We start from the raw sequence: 17,706 nt of genomic DNA, 5'->3' as shown, positions 1-17,706 counted from the left end.
CAAGGGGCGCAGGGGCGGGGACATCAGGTGGCCACCGCTGGTGCCACCTGGAGCTGCGGTGCCAGAGCCTGCTCCAGTGCTGCAAGCCCTGCCCTGCCGTCACCGCAGCTCACCCACGGCGTCACCCCTCTGGCACTGGCACCGGGGGAAGGGCCCTTTATGGGAAAGCCGGGCAGCGAGCTGTTCCTACAAGCCGCAGTAAGCTTAAAGCCTCGTGTTTTTTTCCCCTAAAGGCTTCGTGCAGGTGCTGCAAGGGCCTGAAATCCCATTGGGATTTCGGGGAAGCACAGGGCTTTCCTCCCAGGACCTCCCATCCTCCTGGCAGCCACCAGCTGCAGACAAAGCCTTTGCTTCCCCCCAGGCGCGCTGAGCCCTGTGGCACCGGCCCCTGGCATCCCGACGGGGACGTGCCCAGGGTCGAGCACCACCAGCAGGTAGCAGGGGCTCCATCTCCCCGTGCCCACGGTGGGCCCACAGCTGGACACCTCCTGGAGCTCGCTGCGGGTTTACAGGAAAGGGAAAGGGCCCCACAGAGACTCAAGGCCTCCAGAAAGCAAACAGGAGGTGTCGGGTACTGGTGCAGACCCGGCTTTGAATCACTGCCTCTCAAACACAGCCGATACGTTTGGTTTGCGGAGCAGATAAAAAAAAAAAAAACACAAGGCTGGGTTAAAGGGGTGTGCAAACATTCCTCTCTAGGAACAAGCCCAGAGAGCCTCAGAAACCACAGCAGCTGCCACACGCGGCTGAGCAGCTTGTGGGCAGCTTGCACAGGCACCACACAGCTCCCAGCTGCGTTGCGTGACAGAGCAGGCCCCCAGTGTGTTCCCAGGAGACAAAAAGCTGCAGAGAAGCAGGCTAAAAGGTCACCCTGGTTAGCAGGAGGCCTGGGCTGCAACCTCAAGTTTCTGTTCGCTTGCAGGCCGAGTGCTTTTCTTCGAAAGCGTGTGATGAGTGGAAGCGTTTTTCGGTGGGAAAAGCTGCAGCTCCCAGCCCAGGGAGCAGCTCGGGGGGCACCCAGGGCCTCCCACCCCTCGTGTTTCTCAGAAATGCCACTGAGACTGGGGCCCAGGAGCCACCCGTGTTGCCTTTGCACCCAAGGCAAGAGGAGGATGAATTATTTCAAAAACTGGCCAAGTTACACGTCTGAAACTGGCCTCTTCTGCAGAGACACAGATTAGAGTCTACCCACCCCACAAAGCAGGTCCCCGGGGAGCAGTGCTCATGAAGCCCGGTTACTCTCACCCCAGCAGATGCTCTGTGAAGAAGCGGCCACAAGGAACTTTATTTTATTTGCTTTTAATTGTCTAAGGAACGTCAGCCACACGGGACCCTCCCAGCACCAACAGAGCAGCGCTGGGCAGAGCAGGACCGCAGCACAGACAGGATCTTGCATTCAACCCCCGTCTGCTTTCCACAGAAGGTTAAGGATTTTTAAGGCTTTAATCACCCAAATATCCAAATTTTTCCCAGGGAATAAGAGCAGGGTGTTAGGAAATCCTCCTTTTCCTCCCCTTCCAGCACCAGAGGCTTTTGCTCTCACGCTTCCTTGTGCCCCAGTATGCAGACGTGCCTCACCCAGAACTCCAGGGGGGTTTCAGGCGAGGGGACCCCCATCACCTCCAGCAACCTGCAAGAAGCAGAGAAGGGTCTCCTGCTGTCTGGCCAGCTCTCACCAGACATGGGACAACATCCACAGCTGGAGAGCAGACTTTTCCCACTCAGGGCATCTCCAAAGCACAGAAGCTTGGGCTGCAGATGCACACCGAGGGCTGTGTTACTTCAGCTTCGGAGGGGCCCCGCAACCTCTCCCCGGTCACTGTTTGAGAGGGGGTCTCCGTGCCCTGCTCATTTTCCTGAGCGCTTTTTACCTCTTTTCCATCTCCGGGAGGAGGGTTTTTGCAGCTTCGGGGTCATTCTTCAGGAAGACTTGGTAGGGAGAGGCGGACTCTAAGTACCCAACCACACCAGCGACCGTCATGGGAATTTTGTCGTAGATGTCAGTGATTCTGGAAAAAAAGAAAGAATAGAGAAAAAAAAAAGAGCATTGGCAAACAAACTGCAGGCAGTGGAGCGAGGATGACTGCAGGCTGGGGTGGTGACAGGTAACACATGGCATTCTCAGAGGTCCAGGAGAGGGAAACAGCACAGCTTTTGAAGGGGGTAAGAGTGGTGTCCCCGCAGGCTGCCACCTTTGCCCCCCTGTGGTGATGCACCAAGGAGCTTCTGCTCACCTCTTCTTGTCTGGAAACGGCAAGGCCTCGAATATCTCTTTGTAGTCTTCCAGGACGTGTTTTACTCTGTTATGTGAGTATTTTAAGAGCTGCCCCCAGGTCTGTGGAGACAGATAATAAACAAAAGCACTTGAAACACTCGGTTTCTATTTAACTCAGGCTCGCTTGGCCCTAGATCCGAGGCCATGATTTTTTTTCCTTCACTTTCAACTACTTGCATTTAAAATTCAACACCTTGCTCAGCATCGAGAACATAAGCACACTCTTTTATTCCAGCCATAAGCACGGCTCTGCCCCATCCATCCCCTGCTGGGTGGGGGTCCTTTGGCTGCACCCACCAGCCCGTCGCTCCTCCTCCCTGCACCTTTCTCCTTGCCCAGGCCAGCAGGGGAAGCCCCGAGGCATGGGTTTCATCCCTCACCTCCCTGAAGATCTGGGTCAGCTTCTCGGAGCAGGTTCCGTAGTGCAGGCTCATGTCCACGGTGTAGGTGCTGATGGCCACACAGCCGCCCGGCCTCACCACGCGGCTCACTTCTCTCATGAACTTCTCAATGTCGAACCAGTGCGCGGCCGTGAACGAAGCGAGGAGGTCGACCGAGGCGTCCTCGAAGGGCAGCTCCTCCGCGGGGCACACACTGGGGATAGAGGAAAAAAAAAAAAGGTAGAATATATCACAGGAAATTAGGAAGATACAAAATCAATGGGTATTTTTTGGCGTGCAAGGCTTGGATGCTGTAAGGGTAGGATAACTCGTGTGCTAGGGGTCCCTCCAGGTGGGTCGTGCTTTATCACCCATACCCAGCCCACCAGCTCGGTGCGAGGACCCGAATTTCGCCTCGGCTCTGGTACTCACAGGTAGGAGACGTTGGGAGGCGAGGGGGCAGCCTTGGCCTCCTGGATCTGCGCCTGGCTGATGTCGGTGCCCACCACCTTCCCGAAGCGCTCGGCCAGGAACAGGGTGCCTTGCCCCGAGCCGCAGCCCACGTCCACGGCCAGCTCTGTGGGGTTTGTGCCCTGCAGAGTGGGGAAGGAAGCACACCGCAGTCCAACACCCCCAAATCTTGTGTTTTTAACCCCACTCCATGCCCCTGTGCGCACCGATGCTGCAGGCTGTGACTTGTGGAAAGGCTCAGGGGGGCACCCACGCCTCGCAGACTCCTCGCCACAGCCCCACACAACGCAGCACCCCCCATACGACAAAAACACCCCCCTCACACACCACATTTCGGCCGTGCCCTGCTCACCTTCTCCCTCAGGTAGCCGAGGATGGCTCCCTGCAGCTCCTCGCCGGGGCTGAAGCGGTATTTCTGGTAGACGGCCGCGTGCCCCCTCCCCTCAAACATCTGCGTGGCCATGCCGCCGGCTGCCAGACCTCGTCCTGCGCCACCCAAACCCTCCTGCCTCCACCGCTCGGCCTCGGGGAGGACTTTGCCCTCACCCACGGCACCAGAGGTGCCCTCAGCTCCCCTCGGCCTCTCCCCGGGTGGCGGCGGCCCCAGCAGGCCACACAGCCATGGGAAATGTCGCTCGGCCACCGAGCAGGCGCCGCTCGGCACGGGGAGGCCGGGAAGGCTGCCAGGAGGATGTGCTGCGCCCTTCGCAGGCTGCACGCGAGGGTTTTCGGAGCTGCAGGCCGCCGGGGTTTAAGGGCTGGAGCTGCAGGCAGCGGAGGTTTTGGTTGTTGTTGTTCTTTTTCCGCTTCTGAGCGCGGGTTGCAGGGAGAATTGCTCCCTCTAGAGCAGCCCTGGAGCTGTACCAGCTGCACGGCTGGCTCTGTGCGCTCATCCCTACGGGCGTACAGCGCTGTGGGGGCCCCCAAAAATTTAACACTGGAGCCCATCCCCTGGGACAGGCAGCAGCCTGAGCCCTCTCCTCTACACCATCACTGTGGTAATTCAGCAAAGACCCCAAAAGCACACAAAATTGGGGGTGCTCGGCAGCCCTGTGCCCCTCAGGAAGCAGCTGTGAAGCCCAGCAGACACCACAAGCTGGGACCAAGCCCTGCAGGAGCCCCAGCCCCTGCTGCACAGCCTGGCTGTGCCGAAACGCCCTCCTGCCACCCAGCAGAAAGGGAAAAAGCTCCACCACAGCCCTTATCACCCCGCTGCCGGCATCAGGGGCAAAGCCCTCACCTGGCACTGTGTGGAGGCAGTACCGCTTATCGCACACACCTGGGGCCAGCACAGCCTGCATGCACCCCAGGTAGGTTCCTTCGATTTGTAATTTGCTTGTGAGTCAGTAATAAGCAGAGATTTTGAGCCCATGCTAATGTTAAGGGCCCCAAAGCCCCTGTATTTTCTGGCATGGAAGAGCTGCTCCTCGAGATGCTGGCTTTCTACCCAGAACAAATGCCACTCCCTGGCAGGCCTCGCTCTGTAACAGTGTTCATGCTGCCCCAGCAATACCTCTCTGGGAGAAAAAAATAAAAATTTCCCCTAATTTCAGTGCAAAAAACTCTTAACCAGCTCCTTTTCCTGCAGCTACAAAGCACTTGTTACAAAACGCATAAACGCTTTCTAATTAATTACAGGTATTTTCTAAACATGAATTTCTCCTCGATTTTCTCCATGACCGTATTTTAAGCACTTCAGCTCTGAACCTTTTGGATTTGTGGCTGGGCTGATTTAAAATGTACAACGTGAATGTGTGCAGGTGCATGATGAGCATATGATAAATGTATGAGATGCCATGGAAACCTCTGCCACCGGGACAATTTTGGGGAAGCAGGAATTTTCATTCTCGTGTGTGCACATCACCACCACGGCCGACTGCTGGAGCATTTTCATAGTGGCAGGCATGTCTTCTGGCTGTCCTTGTGCTCAAGCACACGAGAGGCTGAAAAGAAGCAAGGGCAAGCTGCAGGCTATGAGGAAACCAGTGGAAGAGCCCTTGGCTTTGAAATCCTGCCTGGCCGGTCAGCTCATCCTGTGGAAATCCTGCCCTGTGAACGCTGTGCGCACGGAGGAACTGAAAGCCCCAGCTAAGCACAAAAGCCCAGCGCTGGGACCTTCAGGAAGCAGCATGGAACAAGTCCTTCTCCCTTAATCTCACCCTTTAATTAAGGAAGACTGGCTGGGGGGATGATTAATGAAGCAAACAAGTCACATGAGAATCTGTGGCTGGGCCGGGGAGCACGCCAAGCTCCCCACACAGGCACCCACAGCTCCTCTTGCCTCCCCTTCTCCACCTCGTGCCACTTTCCTTATAAAAGTGGCACCAAGTGCTTAATTTGCAAGATGAAATGAATTAACTAATTAACCTTCTGTGGCCTCAGACAGATGCAGATGTGCCACGGCACCTTGGTGGCACCGTCACCCTGAATTTCATCCCTCTGTGTCAAGCAAAGGGTGCCCACGGAGCGAGAGCATCATGCATTTTCTCCGAGGAATGATGCAGAAGCACCTCCAGAAGCTCGTGGAGAAGCTTTGAGCTTCGAGGATGTGCCACGGGTGTGCTGGCGCTGGCCAAGAGCCTGGAGAAGTGATGGGTTGATCCCACATGGGCTCAGAGCGGGCCATGCACCAAAACCTGGACACAGCTTCTGCCCCAAATGTGGGTCTGTCGGGCACAGCGCCAGGTCCTGGGTGGGAAATAACCTTTGGGGTGTCTGCGGGTGCGCTTGGTTCCCCAAATCCAGCGTGCTCCTTTCGGGCGTTGGGCGCTGCTCACACCTCAGGGCCGCGTTGTGCAGGCAGGGAGCCTCGCTCCCCGAGCAGCCAAGTGGCCATAATTCACCGGAAGGGGATGATCGTGGATCGGCGCAGCCCTGCAATGAAGAAGAGGGAGCGAGCAGGAGCAGCGCGCACCGCCTTCCCCTCGCCTCCCTGCCTGCCTTTGGGCCGCGCCAGGCTCCGGCGCAGGAGCGCGATGGCTCCCAGCGGCTGAGGCCGTGGGAAAGCTGCGGGAGGAGCGCATCCAAAGCCGGGGAAGGGCTTGGGGAGGCGCTGAGGAGACGGGGGAGGGCAGAGCCCGAGCGAGCGGAGCCCAAGGAGGCTCCCCGGAGGAGCCCATGGGGCTGGGGGCTTGGCTGCGCTCGCTGGGCGGCTGCTGCGGCTGCTGCGGAGGGGAGGCGGCGGCCCCCGAGAAGGAGCCGCTGCTCAGGTGAGTGCCCCCCTTCCCCATCCCCATCCCCATCCCTGCGGCCCCAGGGCCAGGGGGATGCTCCGAGCCCAGCCCCTCTTCTCCTTCTCCCATCTTTGTCACCCTTTTTGCTGTTTTTTACCCCGTGGCAGGCTCCGAGGTGGGGGGTTGCGCGCAGGGTCTCGCCCCCCGCGCTGTGACGCCGCTGCGTGCGCTGGGCTCTCGGACAAACAAATGGAACAAGTTTTCGAGAGAGAAGCTGCAGCTGCGTCTCCCCCTGGGGAAACCGCAGGGCCGAGCCTCGGGGTTGGGGTCCCCATGGGGTGAGGAGCAACGAGGGGGTCCCACCAGGGCACCCCACACCCCACGCGGGGGCCGGGGGGCTGGCAGGACGCAGGGTGACCCATTTAGTGAGCGGGGAGTCACGGGAGCTGCCGGCGGGGTGGAGGCGCCCTGATTCCCCGCTGCTAAAGCGGTTACCTCAGTAAGAAGGGGATAATCCCCAGCATGGGGCCTGCAGCCCAGGAAATTGGCATTAACCTAACGAGAGCTCGGCGCACGTGCAAGCACGGCCGCGCACCTTTAGCGGCGTGCCTTCGTACACCTGCACCCGTCCCTTGTTGCTGGCTGTAAGCAGGGATGTACAAATGCTGGGCATTTGACAGGCACCTGCTGCTGCGCAAGTGTGGCCGCGTTAATTAACCTAATAGCCTAATCACTGGCTTGTCCCTGGATGGGAGGCTTTGGGGTTTTATTTTCGAAGCGGGGATCTCGCAGGAGCGCGGCGCTGTTTGTTTTATCGCGGCGCTGTTTGAAGGGAGTGACCTGGTGGGGGTTTCAGCTCTTTGCTCCTTGGGAGCTGGGAGCCCTGGGATAGCTCCCTGCGTGTTGACTCCGCGACTTTTCACCTTAATCTGCCCAAGCCATAAATCTGATATTCGGAGAAGGAAGCGATGATGGGAAGGAAACCTGTGGGCAAAGCATTAATGCCTCCGGTCCCATGGAGACTGCTGCAGCTGGCCTTGCAGGCTGCCCTTCACGTGCTCGTTTTTCCCCCATTCCTTCAGTTTCGGTGATGTTTGGCAGTATGGCATGCTCAGGGGATGCTTGCTCTGTGCCCGTGCTCCCCGCTGCTGCCCGCTGTGTGTGCTTGGGCTGCCTCCTGGGCAGCGTTTGGAAATGAAGATGCTTTGGGAAGCACCCTGCAAGCTGTGAGAGAGCACCTCGTAAAAGCTGAGGTGTGTTAGTGTCATTACCAAACAGTGTTTTCATGGTGAGCCGGGTGCTGAGGGCTGCAGGTGGCTCAGTGAGTAGGAGGAAGCCCGCTGAGGGCAGGAGGATGGTGATGGAGGCATGCGAGTGATGCCCCGTGGGCTGGGATGCTGTGTGCCCCGCAGGGAGGCTTGGAAAAATCACAGAAACCCTCCTGGCATGGCTGGATGCTTGCTCTGGTGTCCCCACAACGCCCCCTGATCCATCCACAGCACTCACTCGGGGACAAGAGGGTGTGAAGACACTTTGGGCGAGCCCGTGTTGGCAGGGCTGAGTTATGCCATCCACAGCCTCACCCTTACCTTTGCTTGCTTGGCTGCAATGGGAGATTGTAAGAGATTATCTTTCCCCTTGTTACCTGTTGCTCAGGTTTTCGGTTTGCTGAGCCTAATTAAGCTTCCTGCAGGAATGCTGAGGTGAGTTGTGCTGTCTTATCCATGCGCTGGAGCTCCTCTTAGCACCCCTTGCAATGCCCTGACGTCACGGGTAAAGCGCCCGCGGTGCTATCTGAGGTTTGGCTGGGTGGGTTTCTTGCAAAAGGTGTCCCTGCAGAATTAAACAACCCTATAAAAAAACAAGCACTACCACCAGCAACGAGCACAGCACGTAGAAAAACTCACCTCGGTGGGGACAGCCTCCCCAGAAGGTGATGCTCTGCTTTGCTGACCATCGATTGAATAAATCTGGGATTCCCCCAGCAGGCTGAGGAGGTCACCACCCCGTGCAGCCCCTGCTCGAGCAGGGTCACCTCCAGCAGGCTGGGAGTTGGGTTTTGAGCATCTCCACGGGTGGAGACTCCACAACCTCTCTGGGCAACCCATGCCAGTTTTTACTTACCATTAAAACAGAATTTCCTGCATTTCCTGAATTTCCTGGGTCTGGCTCCATCTCTCGCTCCCTCCCACCAGGATTTAGGGTGGGATGGGGTATTCGGATCAGGCACATGGATAAGATCGCCCCGAACCACCTCTTCCCCAGTCCCAGCTCCGACAGAAGCACTGCGTGTTTTGTCCAGAATAAAACACAGCCCAACAGCCGTGCCTGTGAGGGGGAGATGGGTGGGAGCAGAAGCTTGAGCCTGAGAAGAAGCTGAGCTCTTGGAGGTAGGATCTTCATTTTCACAAGGTGTGCCGGTGCGGACACCATGAAAAGAGATCGAAGCTCACAGAAGGGATAATTTGGGACGGCCAGGGTGATGCTCGGGTGGTTGACACAGCCTCGTGTCCCCTCTCTGCAGCAACAACAACCCCTACGCCTCCTTCGGAGCCACGCTGGCGCGGGACGAGGAGCAGAACCTGTGGAGCACCCCGCACGACGTGACCCACACGGAGGCGGACGACGACCGGGTGCTGTACAACATGATCGTGGGCAGGAGCCAGCTGGACAAGGACTCCGAGGTGAGGACGAGCAACCTGCCCTGGGCTTCACGGGGCACCGGGGTCGCCGTCCCTATTTCCTAGCTCACCAGGATGGGTTTTGTCCGATACTTGCTTGTTTTGGGGCTTTTGGGATGGGATGGCGGTAGCTCTGCCTGCGGTGGCCACATCCCTGCTTCACATGGCATCGTCAGTGCCTTGGGCTGAGCTGCTGCTGCAGTGAGGTGTTGCCTTAGACACTTCTCCAATGGGTTATCGGGCGATTACCAAGAAGTGGAGAACTGGCACGTCACAGAAGGGAAAAATCATCTCTGTTACATAAACACTGCTTTGCAGCCCTCATTTCCTTCCCCAAAGCACTTCTGTGCAAAGGAGATTTCGGCGGCCTGATTAGGTCTGTGCGGCAGCAAATGCAGATGCCTCTCCCCCTCTCTGATTGCTTTTCAGACTCCAAAAGATTTTCAGAAAAGCCTGGAGGCTTCCCGTTTAGTTTCAGCACAATCCCATTTCATCCAAGAGACCACGAGACCGTAGCTCCTCCCCACTGCGAGACAGTCCCCTTAACCAAAAAGCTTTCACTGGAAGGTATGGCTGAGATTAAAGAAAAGATTTAAATACCAAAATACCCTTTTCCTTCCCCACTCTGTCTTCCCCACAGCCTAACGGGGCTGAAGGAAAGGAGGACAGCTCCGTTCAGGGGCTGGATGCGGAGCAGGGTGGACTTCAGGGTCCAAAGCAAAGGAGAGCACATGACAGTGCCTGATTTCAGCCTTTTAAGGCCCATTATAAGGCAGAAGTCATAAAAAAAATATTATTAGCTATAAAACGGTATCGTAAGTGCTAAATGATGGCTCCCTGGGTGAAGGAGTGCTGCGTGTCAGCCTCGCTGGGGCTGCAGATGTGAGTGTAAGTCGGGGGCAAGCGAGCAAGCGCTTCTGCTCCTGCTTGTGCCGAAACAACTGCACAATTTGTTTGCAGCACGATTAATAAAAAACCCTGAGGAACATGACAGCAGGCCGACCTGCAAGCTTGCTGCAGTGCAGCGTGGTTGGGGAAACTCTGAAGGTTTGCATGAGCTGCAGCGTGGGGCCATGCCCCGTGCACGTGCTCTGCAGCGAGGGAAACTGAGGCACGCAATGCACATTGCTTAGCTTTGGTCTGCTGCCTCCCATCCAGGTGCTGTAATTTGCTTAAAACGAAGACTCGAGGATATACAAGCTGTTGTAGTCCTCAGCTGCAGCCCTTTCCTGGTGCCAGGACAGGGAGGAATTTGGCCTGGGAAGCCAACATTCCTGCGGCCGGCCCCGGGTGCCGAAATCTCTCCTCACTCTCCAGCAAGCATTGAAGAAAACTAGGCCAGATTGTGTCGCCCTCTCCTCCTAATGAGAGAGAAAAGTCTAATTGCAAAACAGGGCTGGCCTGCGAAAGCCCTAAGCTGCTTTGGGAGCTGCTGTTGGCAGCTGGGCCCCGGGGAGCGCGCAGATGCCGTGGGCAGGGGCCGGGCCAGGGCTGCTGCTTCGTGCTGAGCACAGGCGTCACGAAACCATCCCTCCATCTGCTCAATCTCAGTTAAAATAGGACCGAAAGGAGAACTGACCCCTGCATCTCTGCCTCTGGATTTAACTTCAGCGTGCAGTGCACTCATTGAGTGCTTCCTTCCCACCTTTATCGCCGTGATTTCCTAGCACAGGGGCTGGCAGGGCCACAAAGGGCAGCTCTCTCCACGTGGCTGCGTGACACCACCGCGCCATTCAAACCCGTATTGCATTTTCCTCAGTCTACCCCCCGTCTGCTTTCTGTTGCATTTTCTGTTTTAAAATCACTGCATGCAGAGGGACAAGTGCTGCGAGCTAGGACACAAGCGGGGGGCCAGGATGTAATGGCAGGGGAAAGCCCGGGCGCCCCATCGCCAGCAGAATGAGCAGTGCTAAGGCATAGCGAGCTTTCTGGTGGTGATGCTTGGGGTGTAAACTTCTGGGCATCAATGAACAGATGGAAAAAAAAAATGTTTTCCTCCTTTGTGCTGTTCCTTGTGCAAGCCTGGAGGGTTTGGATGGTGGAAACCGCCTGGTAACTCCACGTGGTGCCCAAGAGTGGCCTGTAAGCATCCTCGGAGGAGCCTGTTTACACTGTTTGCCTATCCAAGCATTTTTTTTGGCAAGTTTTTGCATCAAGACAGGCTTTTTTTCTGAAAGAGCAGCTGCAGCCCATGTGCAAGTGGAGGATGCTGGTGAGGGGTGAGCACCTCCCCGTGTGTAAGCACAACAGAGCAACATTGGAGGCGCAGCACAAGGCGGCGATTTCCTGTGCTCACGCAGCAGCGGAGACTTCGGACACGTCCAGCTTGGTGTTTCTCCTCCCTGCCCCTTCCCTCCGTGAAACTTGGCAGCTCCAGTGCAAATTCCTTGTGCCTTTTTTTTTTTTCCTGCGGCGGTGTCAAACCTGTTGTGGTGTGAAATAAAAGCCCGAATCTGGAGGTGAAATGAGGACCTCTAGGAAAACACGGTGTGATTTGGCAAGGCGCTGTTCCAGCAGGCAGCCCGCTAATACGGAGAGAAGCATTTTATGGGACTGTGTTTATGGGACTCCAGTGGTAACAGACAAGCTGAGATGTGGGATGATGGCTGAGTGTACGAACGTGCCTGTGTTTGTATTTGTTCAGCCTCTTCGTGCTGGGTGAGAGCAGGAGCACCCCTGGGTGCAGGGTGCTACTTCCCTGGCCCGGGATTTTGCAGTTTTTCACTAATAACTGTGCTTCAACCCCATTTCCTACAAAAATAGCAACCAGAACAGTGAGATGAATTGCTTTCAAAGGAATAGGGGAAATGGCCTTGCTAGGGGGTTGCTTTGACAACATGAAGAAAACCTCCCTGCTAATTAGAAAATTTCCATCTGAGCAGGGATGAAAGGTCCGGCGGCGCCTGCCTGCTCTTTGGCACATTCGTTCCGGAGTCACGGAGCGCCCTCCAAGCCACGTTTTCATCTTCCAGCTCAGCTCCGAGTTGCTCGCCCTGCTGAAAACAGGAGGAAATAACACCCCACAGCAGCAGCGAGGGCTGAGGGAGCGCAGGGTTTGGCACGAGCCCCAGCTCCCTGCCCTCGGGTTTGGAGCATCCTCGGCCTCGTGATGCCCGCCGCAGGTCACCTCCTGGTGACTCAGGGATGCACATGGGGAACACCCGCCTGCTCTTGGCTCTGATGTTGCTTGTTCCTGCGCGGAGACACGGGGCCAGACAGCATTTGCTCTTCTTCTGCTGTGTAGCTAAAGGGAGAGGCTCTTTTAGATTAATTTTGGGGGTAGAAAGCTGCTGATATTTCTGCGTTAAAGCAGCGCAGCGGGCAGCCCCCTGCTGCATTTAGGATGGTTGCGCTGAGGGGAGAGCTTGGTGGTTTCTGAGGCTGGTGGAGAGCAGGGCATCGCCCGGCCTCACCCAGATAATCCCTGCTTGTCAAGCCTTCGTGCTGTCTGGAGGGCAGCCAGAGGTGACAAACAGCAGGGAGAGGCGATGCTCATAAGCACCATCTCCGGTCCCAAAGCCTCTCCGTCGCACGCTCCCCAAATTCTCCCCTGGCAGGGCAGTGCTCGAGGTCCTCAGGGACTGGGTTCGCTCCGTGGAGCAGCTCAGGAAGCAGGATGTGCAAGGAAGCCGTAACCTAGATTCCCTCAGAACAAAAATAGACGGGGGAAGCCACGCTGCCCTGAATCCAGGGAGCGTCACGGCTCCCTCCCGGCCACCAGCTCGGCAGCCTGACCCCCTCCTGCTCCTGCTCCTGCTCCTGCAGGCATTTAATTCTCAGCAGCCACGGCATACTGGCCAGCTTGGGGAAAAAGCAGTAGAAAAATAAAAAAGCAAGCAAGTAAGAAATCTGCAAGAAATCTCCACCTCGGAATCTCCATCTCTTTACCAAATCAAGGGAACTCTGCAAGGCGGCAGCTGCTGGAAAAGCAGTGGGGTTCCTGACGCAGTCTGCCTCCGTGGATATTCACCACCCCCCTGAACCCAGGGAGGAAAATCCTGGGGGGGCGGCGCAGATGAGCACCCGTTTGTTCTGCAGGAGTCCGCCCGTGCTGCCTGCTGCTCAGCAGGGTGACTAATTAAGGCTGTTAGCACGAGGAAATGATCTGAGCGATGCTCCAACCCGCTGCATGGACGCTGCTGTCAACGCATCCTTCGCAGTGTGCGTACTTACTGCCTCTTTTTTTATTGTTCCCAAGTGCTTTTGAAGACCTGCCTGCCCCAGGTAGCAGCCAAACAGGGGGCTGAGCCCTTTGGAGAGGACACCGTGTGTGTGTCACCATGCACAGCAGCAACTTTCAGTTTTCTGTGGGCTGTCAGCAACTATTAGAAATGTGCCGTGCCTGTTTAACCACGCGAGTATGTGAATAAGGTGTTGCAATAGGCTGTAGAAGGTAATTATTACTATGTGCTCGTGCTTTCTCAAGCTGCAAGGGTCAATTAAGGTGTTTTCACAGCCTGAGGTTTTGGGGTGTCAGGGTTTGGGGTAAAAAAGGGCTCTGGTTTGTGTTGTTCCCCGTCCAGGACAGCACCACCATGGCCAGCACCGAGCACGGCAGCAGGTTCGTGCTCTCCCCATCCCACCAAGGAGCCCACCTCGGCCGCCAGCAACACCCAGGCCAAATGCTGTGACCCCAGCTCAAGGGAACTGGAAGCCTGCTCAGCCTGTGCTAAGGAAATACGGAGATGCTGTGCCAAAAGCCAAGCTAAAATATCCTTCCTTGCTCAGCATAACTTCTCCCAGAGGCAACGGAGGCCTGGCCACTGACCTTCACAGCGATCCCTTGCTGCCAGCGTCACTGGTTTAGCTCTGGCTTCATTTCTAGAAGCTGAAATTCCTAGAAAAGCAGCAGAGCCCCCCCTCACGTGCAAATGCCTGACCATGTTTTATCTCTTTGCTTTGCAGGAATGGCAGAAGCTCAACTATGATATCTATACCTTACGGCAAACCCGGAAAGAAGTGAGAAGCAGGTGGAAACACATTTTGGAGGATTTAGGTAAGCTGAAGGACAAAACGATGTCATTTCTGTGGTGCTGAGTGAGAGGTCCCACGACTGGAAAGCCCAGGGACCACAGCCAGCAGGAGGCAGGGGTCCAGGAGAGCCCCTCAAGCCCAGCAATGCGCAGTCATCCCTGTCTAGTTTCCTTCTGCAAGCTTAGCAGGACTACCTGGGAGCTTCCCCGTGTTTTATAAACAAGATAAGCAGGGAGAACTGAATATTGCTTCCAGATCAGATCACAGATACCTCTAGTTTTCCTCCTTGGCTCACGCCCCTGGGTGCTCCACAGCCTGTGCAGACCACATGTGGGAGAGATCACTTGGTCCCTACATCTACACATACCCCTGCGTGTTGAGAAAGACTCTCCCAGGTCCTGAATCTGTCCCTGCTCGTTGGCAAAGGCCCTCCCGAGCAGCCACATCTCCCTCACATCTGCAGTGGCTCCAGAGTTGGTTTGCAAAGGGTGGGAAGCTCAAGGCCTGGGATCTTTTGGCCGTAGCAAAGTGATGTGAAAGCAGAAGTGAAACCTGCTATATTGCGCTAGCTACACCTGTGTTTTAATCATAAGACCGTCGCTCTTTTCCCTGTAAACATTTCCAGATAAGATGCATCACCACCAGCTCCCTGGAGCTGAGTTAGTGGAAGCGATTACGTGCTCACCGCCCTGATTCATCCTCCTCCCTTTTCCTTCCCTGGGTACCTTTTCTTATAAGAGATGCTGACTGCTACGGGAACGATCTCACGTGCGTTCATTACTGCCAGAGGTTTTTTATCACTCTCAGTTACAACTTACCACCCACATACTGCTGTACTCACTGGGGTGCCCCGCCAGCCCCGAAAGCTCTTGCACCACTTACCTCAGGAGCATGCAGGAGCTGAATCAACACCCAGGGTTTGGGTGGGGTGATCGTGGCCCTCCTGTGGAAAACTAGCTACTTGCTCTGAATTTTCTGAATGTTTATTCTCCAGGCAGCAAGCTCGTGCCTGCCCCAAGTGCAGCCATGGAGCTTGCTGTGGAAAACTCTGGTTTGTTTTAGTATGTAGGGATAGCAGCAGCCCGGGGTGGAGGGGGAACGAGGAACTTGGCAAGGGGATTTAGTGCTCAGGCATGGCCCCTGCTCTCCGTACATTTGGCTCCTTTCTCTAACATCTCCTCCCCAGGTTTCCAGAAGGAAGCAGACTCCCTCCTGTCCGTGACCAAACTCAGCATCATCAGCGACTCTCAGAACATGGGCAAAGCCCGGGACATCCTGCTAAAGCTGTCCGAAGAGACAAACATCTTCCCGACCAGCTGGCAGCTCTCCGAGCGCTACCTCTTCGTGGTGGTGAGTAGCTCTGAGTGTGCCTCCCTCCCTGCCACCCCGGCTCTGAAAATGGGCTCAAGGACAGGGGAGCAGGTAGGTGACCTCCAAGAGAGATCAAGGACAGGGGAGCAGGTAGGTGGAAGGAAATTCAAGTACCTGGTGGCATCTGGGGCATCTCCATCAGATGTTGCACCTGTAGCTCCTTGGAGACGTGTTGTAGCACCATCAACTTGCTCCCAAAGGTGCTGTGCTCCCAAAGGGTGCTCTCGTAGCCTGTTAATGAGGTGGGAGAAGATTAGAGCTCACGCCTGGCTTAACCTGAGAGCCACGGAGGGAGGACCCTGACCAGGCAGCTCGCACTGACTATAAAACCCTGTTGCTTTGGCAGGACCGGCTCATAGCTCTGGACGCTGCGGATGAGTTCTTCAAGATGGCCAGCGTGGTGTACCCAAAGAGGGCCAGCGTGGAACGGGTGGATGAAAAGCAGGTCTCCGCCGGGATGGCCTGAGGAGCACGCCTCGCTGGTGCTACAGCGGGATTCCCTCCCCCGGGACCAAGTTTCCCTGCCAAGGGCTTGTAGCACGAGTAGTGCCCTTCCTTGTTTCCCTGCCGAGAAGCGAGCGGGCTGCCTGGAGCAGAGCTGAGAGCCGGGGGTGCTCCGTGGGGAGGGTATGGGAAAAGGGCTGGTGGACCCCAAGGTGCTCCAGGAGAAGGGAGCAGGAGCTGCTGCGGCTTTGTCCTGGTGGGGGGCCACCAGCTGGTGGGCACGGGGGGAATTGCTGCTGAAAAAGGTGGGATGTCTCCGGTGAGGAGAGCCACGCTGCTCCCTTCGTGGTATCAGCCACCTCCCTCAGCCCTCCCATCCAGGAGAACCGGCGAGGAAGGGAAAATACCTCGGTCGTCTTCAACTTCGGGACACTGCTCTGCACGCTGCTCCTCATCCTCGTCCCCGCCGGGCTGGTCCCAGCTCCTGCAGGAAAGGAGCTCACGGCTGGAGCCTCGTTCAGTTGGGTGCTGGGACCCCAGCAGTGAGCACTTCGGAGGCGTTTCCCTCGAGGGATGCTCAGCCCGACGCTGTAAACAAAGGTAGATTTTAGGGAGGCTCCGTGGTGGGACCTGCTGAGAAATGTTCTCCTGTAACACCCTCAGACTGGTCACACCGACGTCTCCACTCATTTCTGAAAGTTCGGGTCTTGATTGCAATAGGAACAGCACCACAAAATTGCACGTGCTGTCCGGGGATACGGTCACTGCTCTTCATGAAGATGTTAAATGGACACCCTTCGTATCTTTGTGTGTGTGTGTGTGTGTGTGTGTCTGATAATGAGCAATAATTTTAAACACTGGATTTCACCACTTAAAAAGAAGTGGAAGTTCATCACTGGTTATCACGTTTGCTGCTAACGGACCAGATGAAAATGCTGGTTGCTTAGGACCTCCCAAAACAGCAATATAGAGCTTTTATTTGTTTATACCTACAGAGTTTGAAATATATATATATATATTTATGAAACGTTTCTGCTTGTCAGTCTTCCTGGGAAACATTTTTCTCAGCTCTGAACATCAATGAGAACTGAATTTAATAAACAAAACATGGTACAAAAGCGAGGTTTCTTGCTCTCTCTCTGACCCTATTCAGGAAACAACATTTATCTCGCCTGCTGATAGCAAAAGGGCTGAGGTATTTGTAGAGCGTGGGCTTCTGCAACCTGTTCTTTACACACTTAAACAACTTACCTGTTGACTTGCAAGAGAAAGGTCATTTTCCAGCCTAAGACCCAAAGCCTCTGTAGAAGATGATGGGGACTGAAATGAATTTCAATGGGATTTGGAGCTCAGTGCCCAGTTCCCACTGATTTATTTTTTTTTTCTATTTTTTTTAGCAAAAGTTGAGCTGCACTTTGGAAAGCCTCCCGTGGTTTAATAGAAAATAAACAAACCCTAGTGCACGTTAACTCTTGCGCTGGAGGGTTTGGTCTGAACAAACTTGTTGCAGAACAGGGAGATCCGGCAGCCCGAGCAAACCCGTGCCAAGGTACACAGCACCATGCAAAAGGCAGCCCCTGGGATATTGTCATTTTGTACTTCTACGTGTTATGTAAAGCCACCTGAGGTGCTCCTCGGCCTTGGGCTCCCTTCTGTGATGTAGGGGGAAGTGGCCAGGCTGAGGGACTCGTGCACCAAGTTACGTACTGGTCACCTCGTGTCAATCCCGACTCTTCTGCCTAAACCTGGCCAAGAGGATAGGGCAAATATTGCAGAATAGCCTTTGGCGAATGTAAGAAATTTGACAACTTGAAACGTGAAAGCCAGCAGTAATTGTTTCCCCAGAGGTCCAAGCTCTGGCTGGTCATTCTGTCCATCTCTGCAGGAAACACCCTGTCTTTCGTGCATGTGCAGACTGATGAACTGGATTTCAGTTC

The 17,706-nt window shown here is 55.6% G+C and overlaps 2 protein-coding genes across 2 annotated transcripts; one reads left to right on the top strand and one right to left on the bottom strand.

Annotated features, from left to right (window-relative positions):
* Positions 1 to 1,283: 1,283 nt before the first annotated feature.
* On the bottom strand, positions 1,284 to 3,965 carry LOC311438922 (putative methyltransferase). Its single transcript, XM_084523962.1, has 6 exons — positions 3,479 to 3,965; positions 3,088 to 3,248; positions 2,656 to 2,869; positions 2,235 to 2,335; positions 1,872 to 2,009; positions 1,284 to 1,630 (listed from the first exon to the last, which is right to left on the bottom strand). Exons 1-6 carry the CDS (start codon positions 3,587 to 3,589, stop codon positions 1,540 to 1,542), a joined length of 816 nt encoding a protein of 271 aa, XP_084380088.1. The 5' UTR covers positions 3,590 to 3,965; the 3' UTR covers positions 1,284 to 1,539.
* Positions 3,966 to 4,097: 132 nt separating this feature from the next.
* MREG (melanoregulin) lies at positions 4,098 to 16,887 on the top strand. The gene is made up of 5 exons (XM_084523965.1): positions 4,098 to 6,335; positions 8,824 to 8,983; positions 13,886 to 13,976; positions 15,141 to 15,304; positions 15,672 to 16,887. Exons 1-5 carry the CDS (start codon positions 6,244 to 6,246, stop codon positions 15,789 to 15,791), a joined length of 627 nt encoding a protein of 208 aa, XP_084380091.1. The 5' UTR covers positions 4,098 to 6,243; the 3' UTR covers positions 15,792 to 16,887.
* The last annotated feature ends 819 nt before the right edge of the window (positions 16,888 to 17,706 follow it).

The sequence above is a fragment of the Aythya ferina genome (assembly GCF_964211825.1).
Source record: "Aythya ferina genome assembly, chromosome: 6".
Lineage (NCBI taxonomy): Eukaryota > Metazoa > Chordata > Aves > Anseriformes > Anatidae > Aythya > Aythya ferina.
The sequence above is the reverse complement of the archived record's forward strand: the minus strand, read 5'-3'. Positions and strand labels throughout refer to the sequence as shown.

Excerpts from the sequence above, each read along its gene's own strand:
- LOC311438922 (XM_084523962.1), bottom strand. The coding sequence starts at position 3,589 with ATGGCCACGCAGATGTTTGAGGGGAGGGGGCACGCGGCCGTCTACCAG. Across the intron at positions 2,870-3,087 it reads CCTCCCAACGTCTCCTACCT|TGTGTGCCCCGCGGAGGAGC; the intron begins GTGAGTACCAGA and ends CTCTATCCCCAG. Across the intron at positions 2,010-2,234 it reads CCGTTTCCAGACAAGAAGAG|AATCACTGACATCTACGACA; the intron begins GTGAGCAGAAGC and ends CTTTTTTTCCAG.
- MREG (XM_084523965.1), top strand. The coding sequence starts at position 6,244 with ATGGGGCTGGGGGCTTGGCTGCGCTCGCTGGGCGGCTGCTGCGGCTGC. Across the intron at positions 13,977-15,140 it reads ACACATTTTGGAGGATTTAG|GTTTCCAGAAGGAAGCAGAC; the intron begins GTAAGCTGAAGG and ends TCTCCTCCCCAG. Across the intron at positions 15,305-15,671 it reads AGCGCTACCTCTTCGTGGTG|GACCGGCTCATAGCTCTGGA; the intron begins GTGAGTAGCTCT and ends TTGCTTTGGCAG.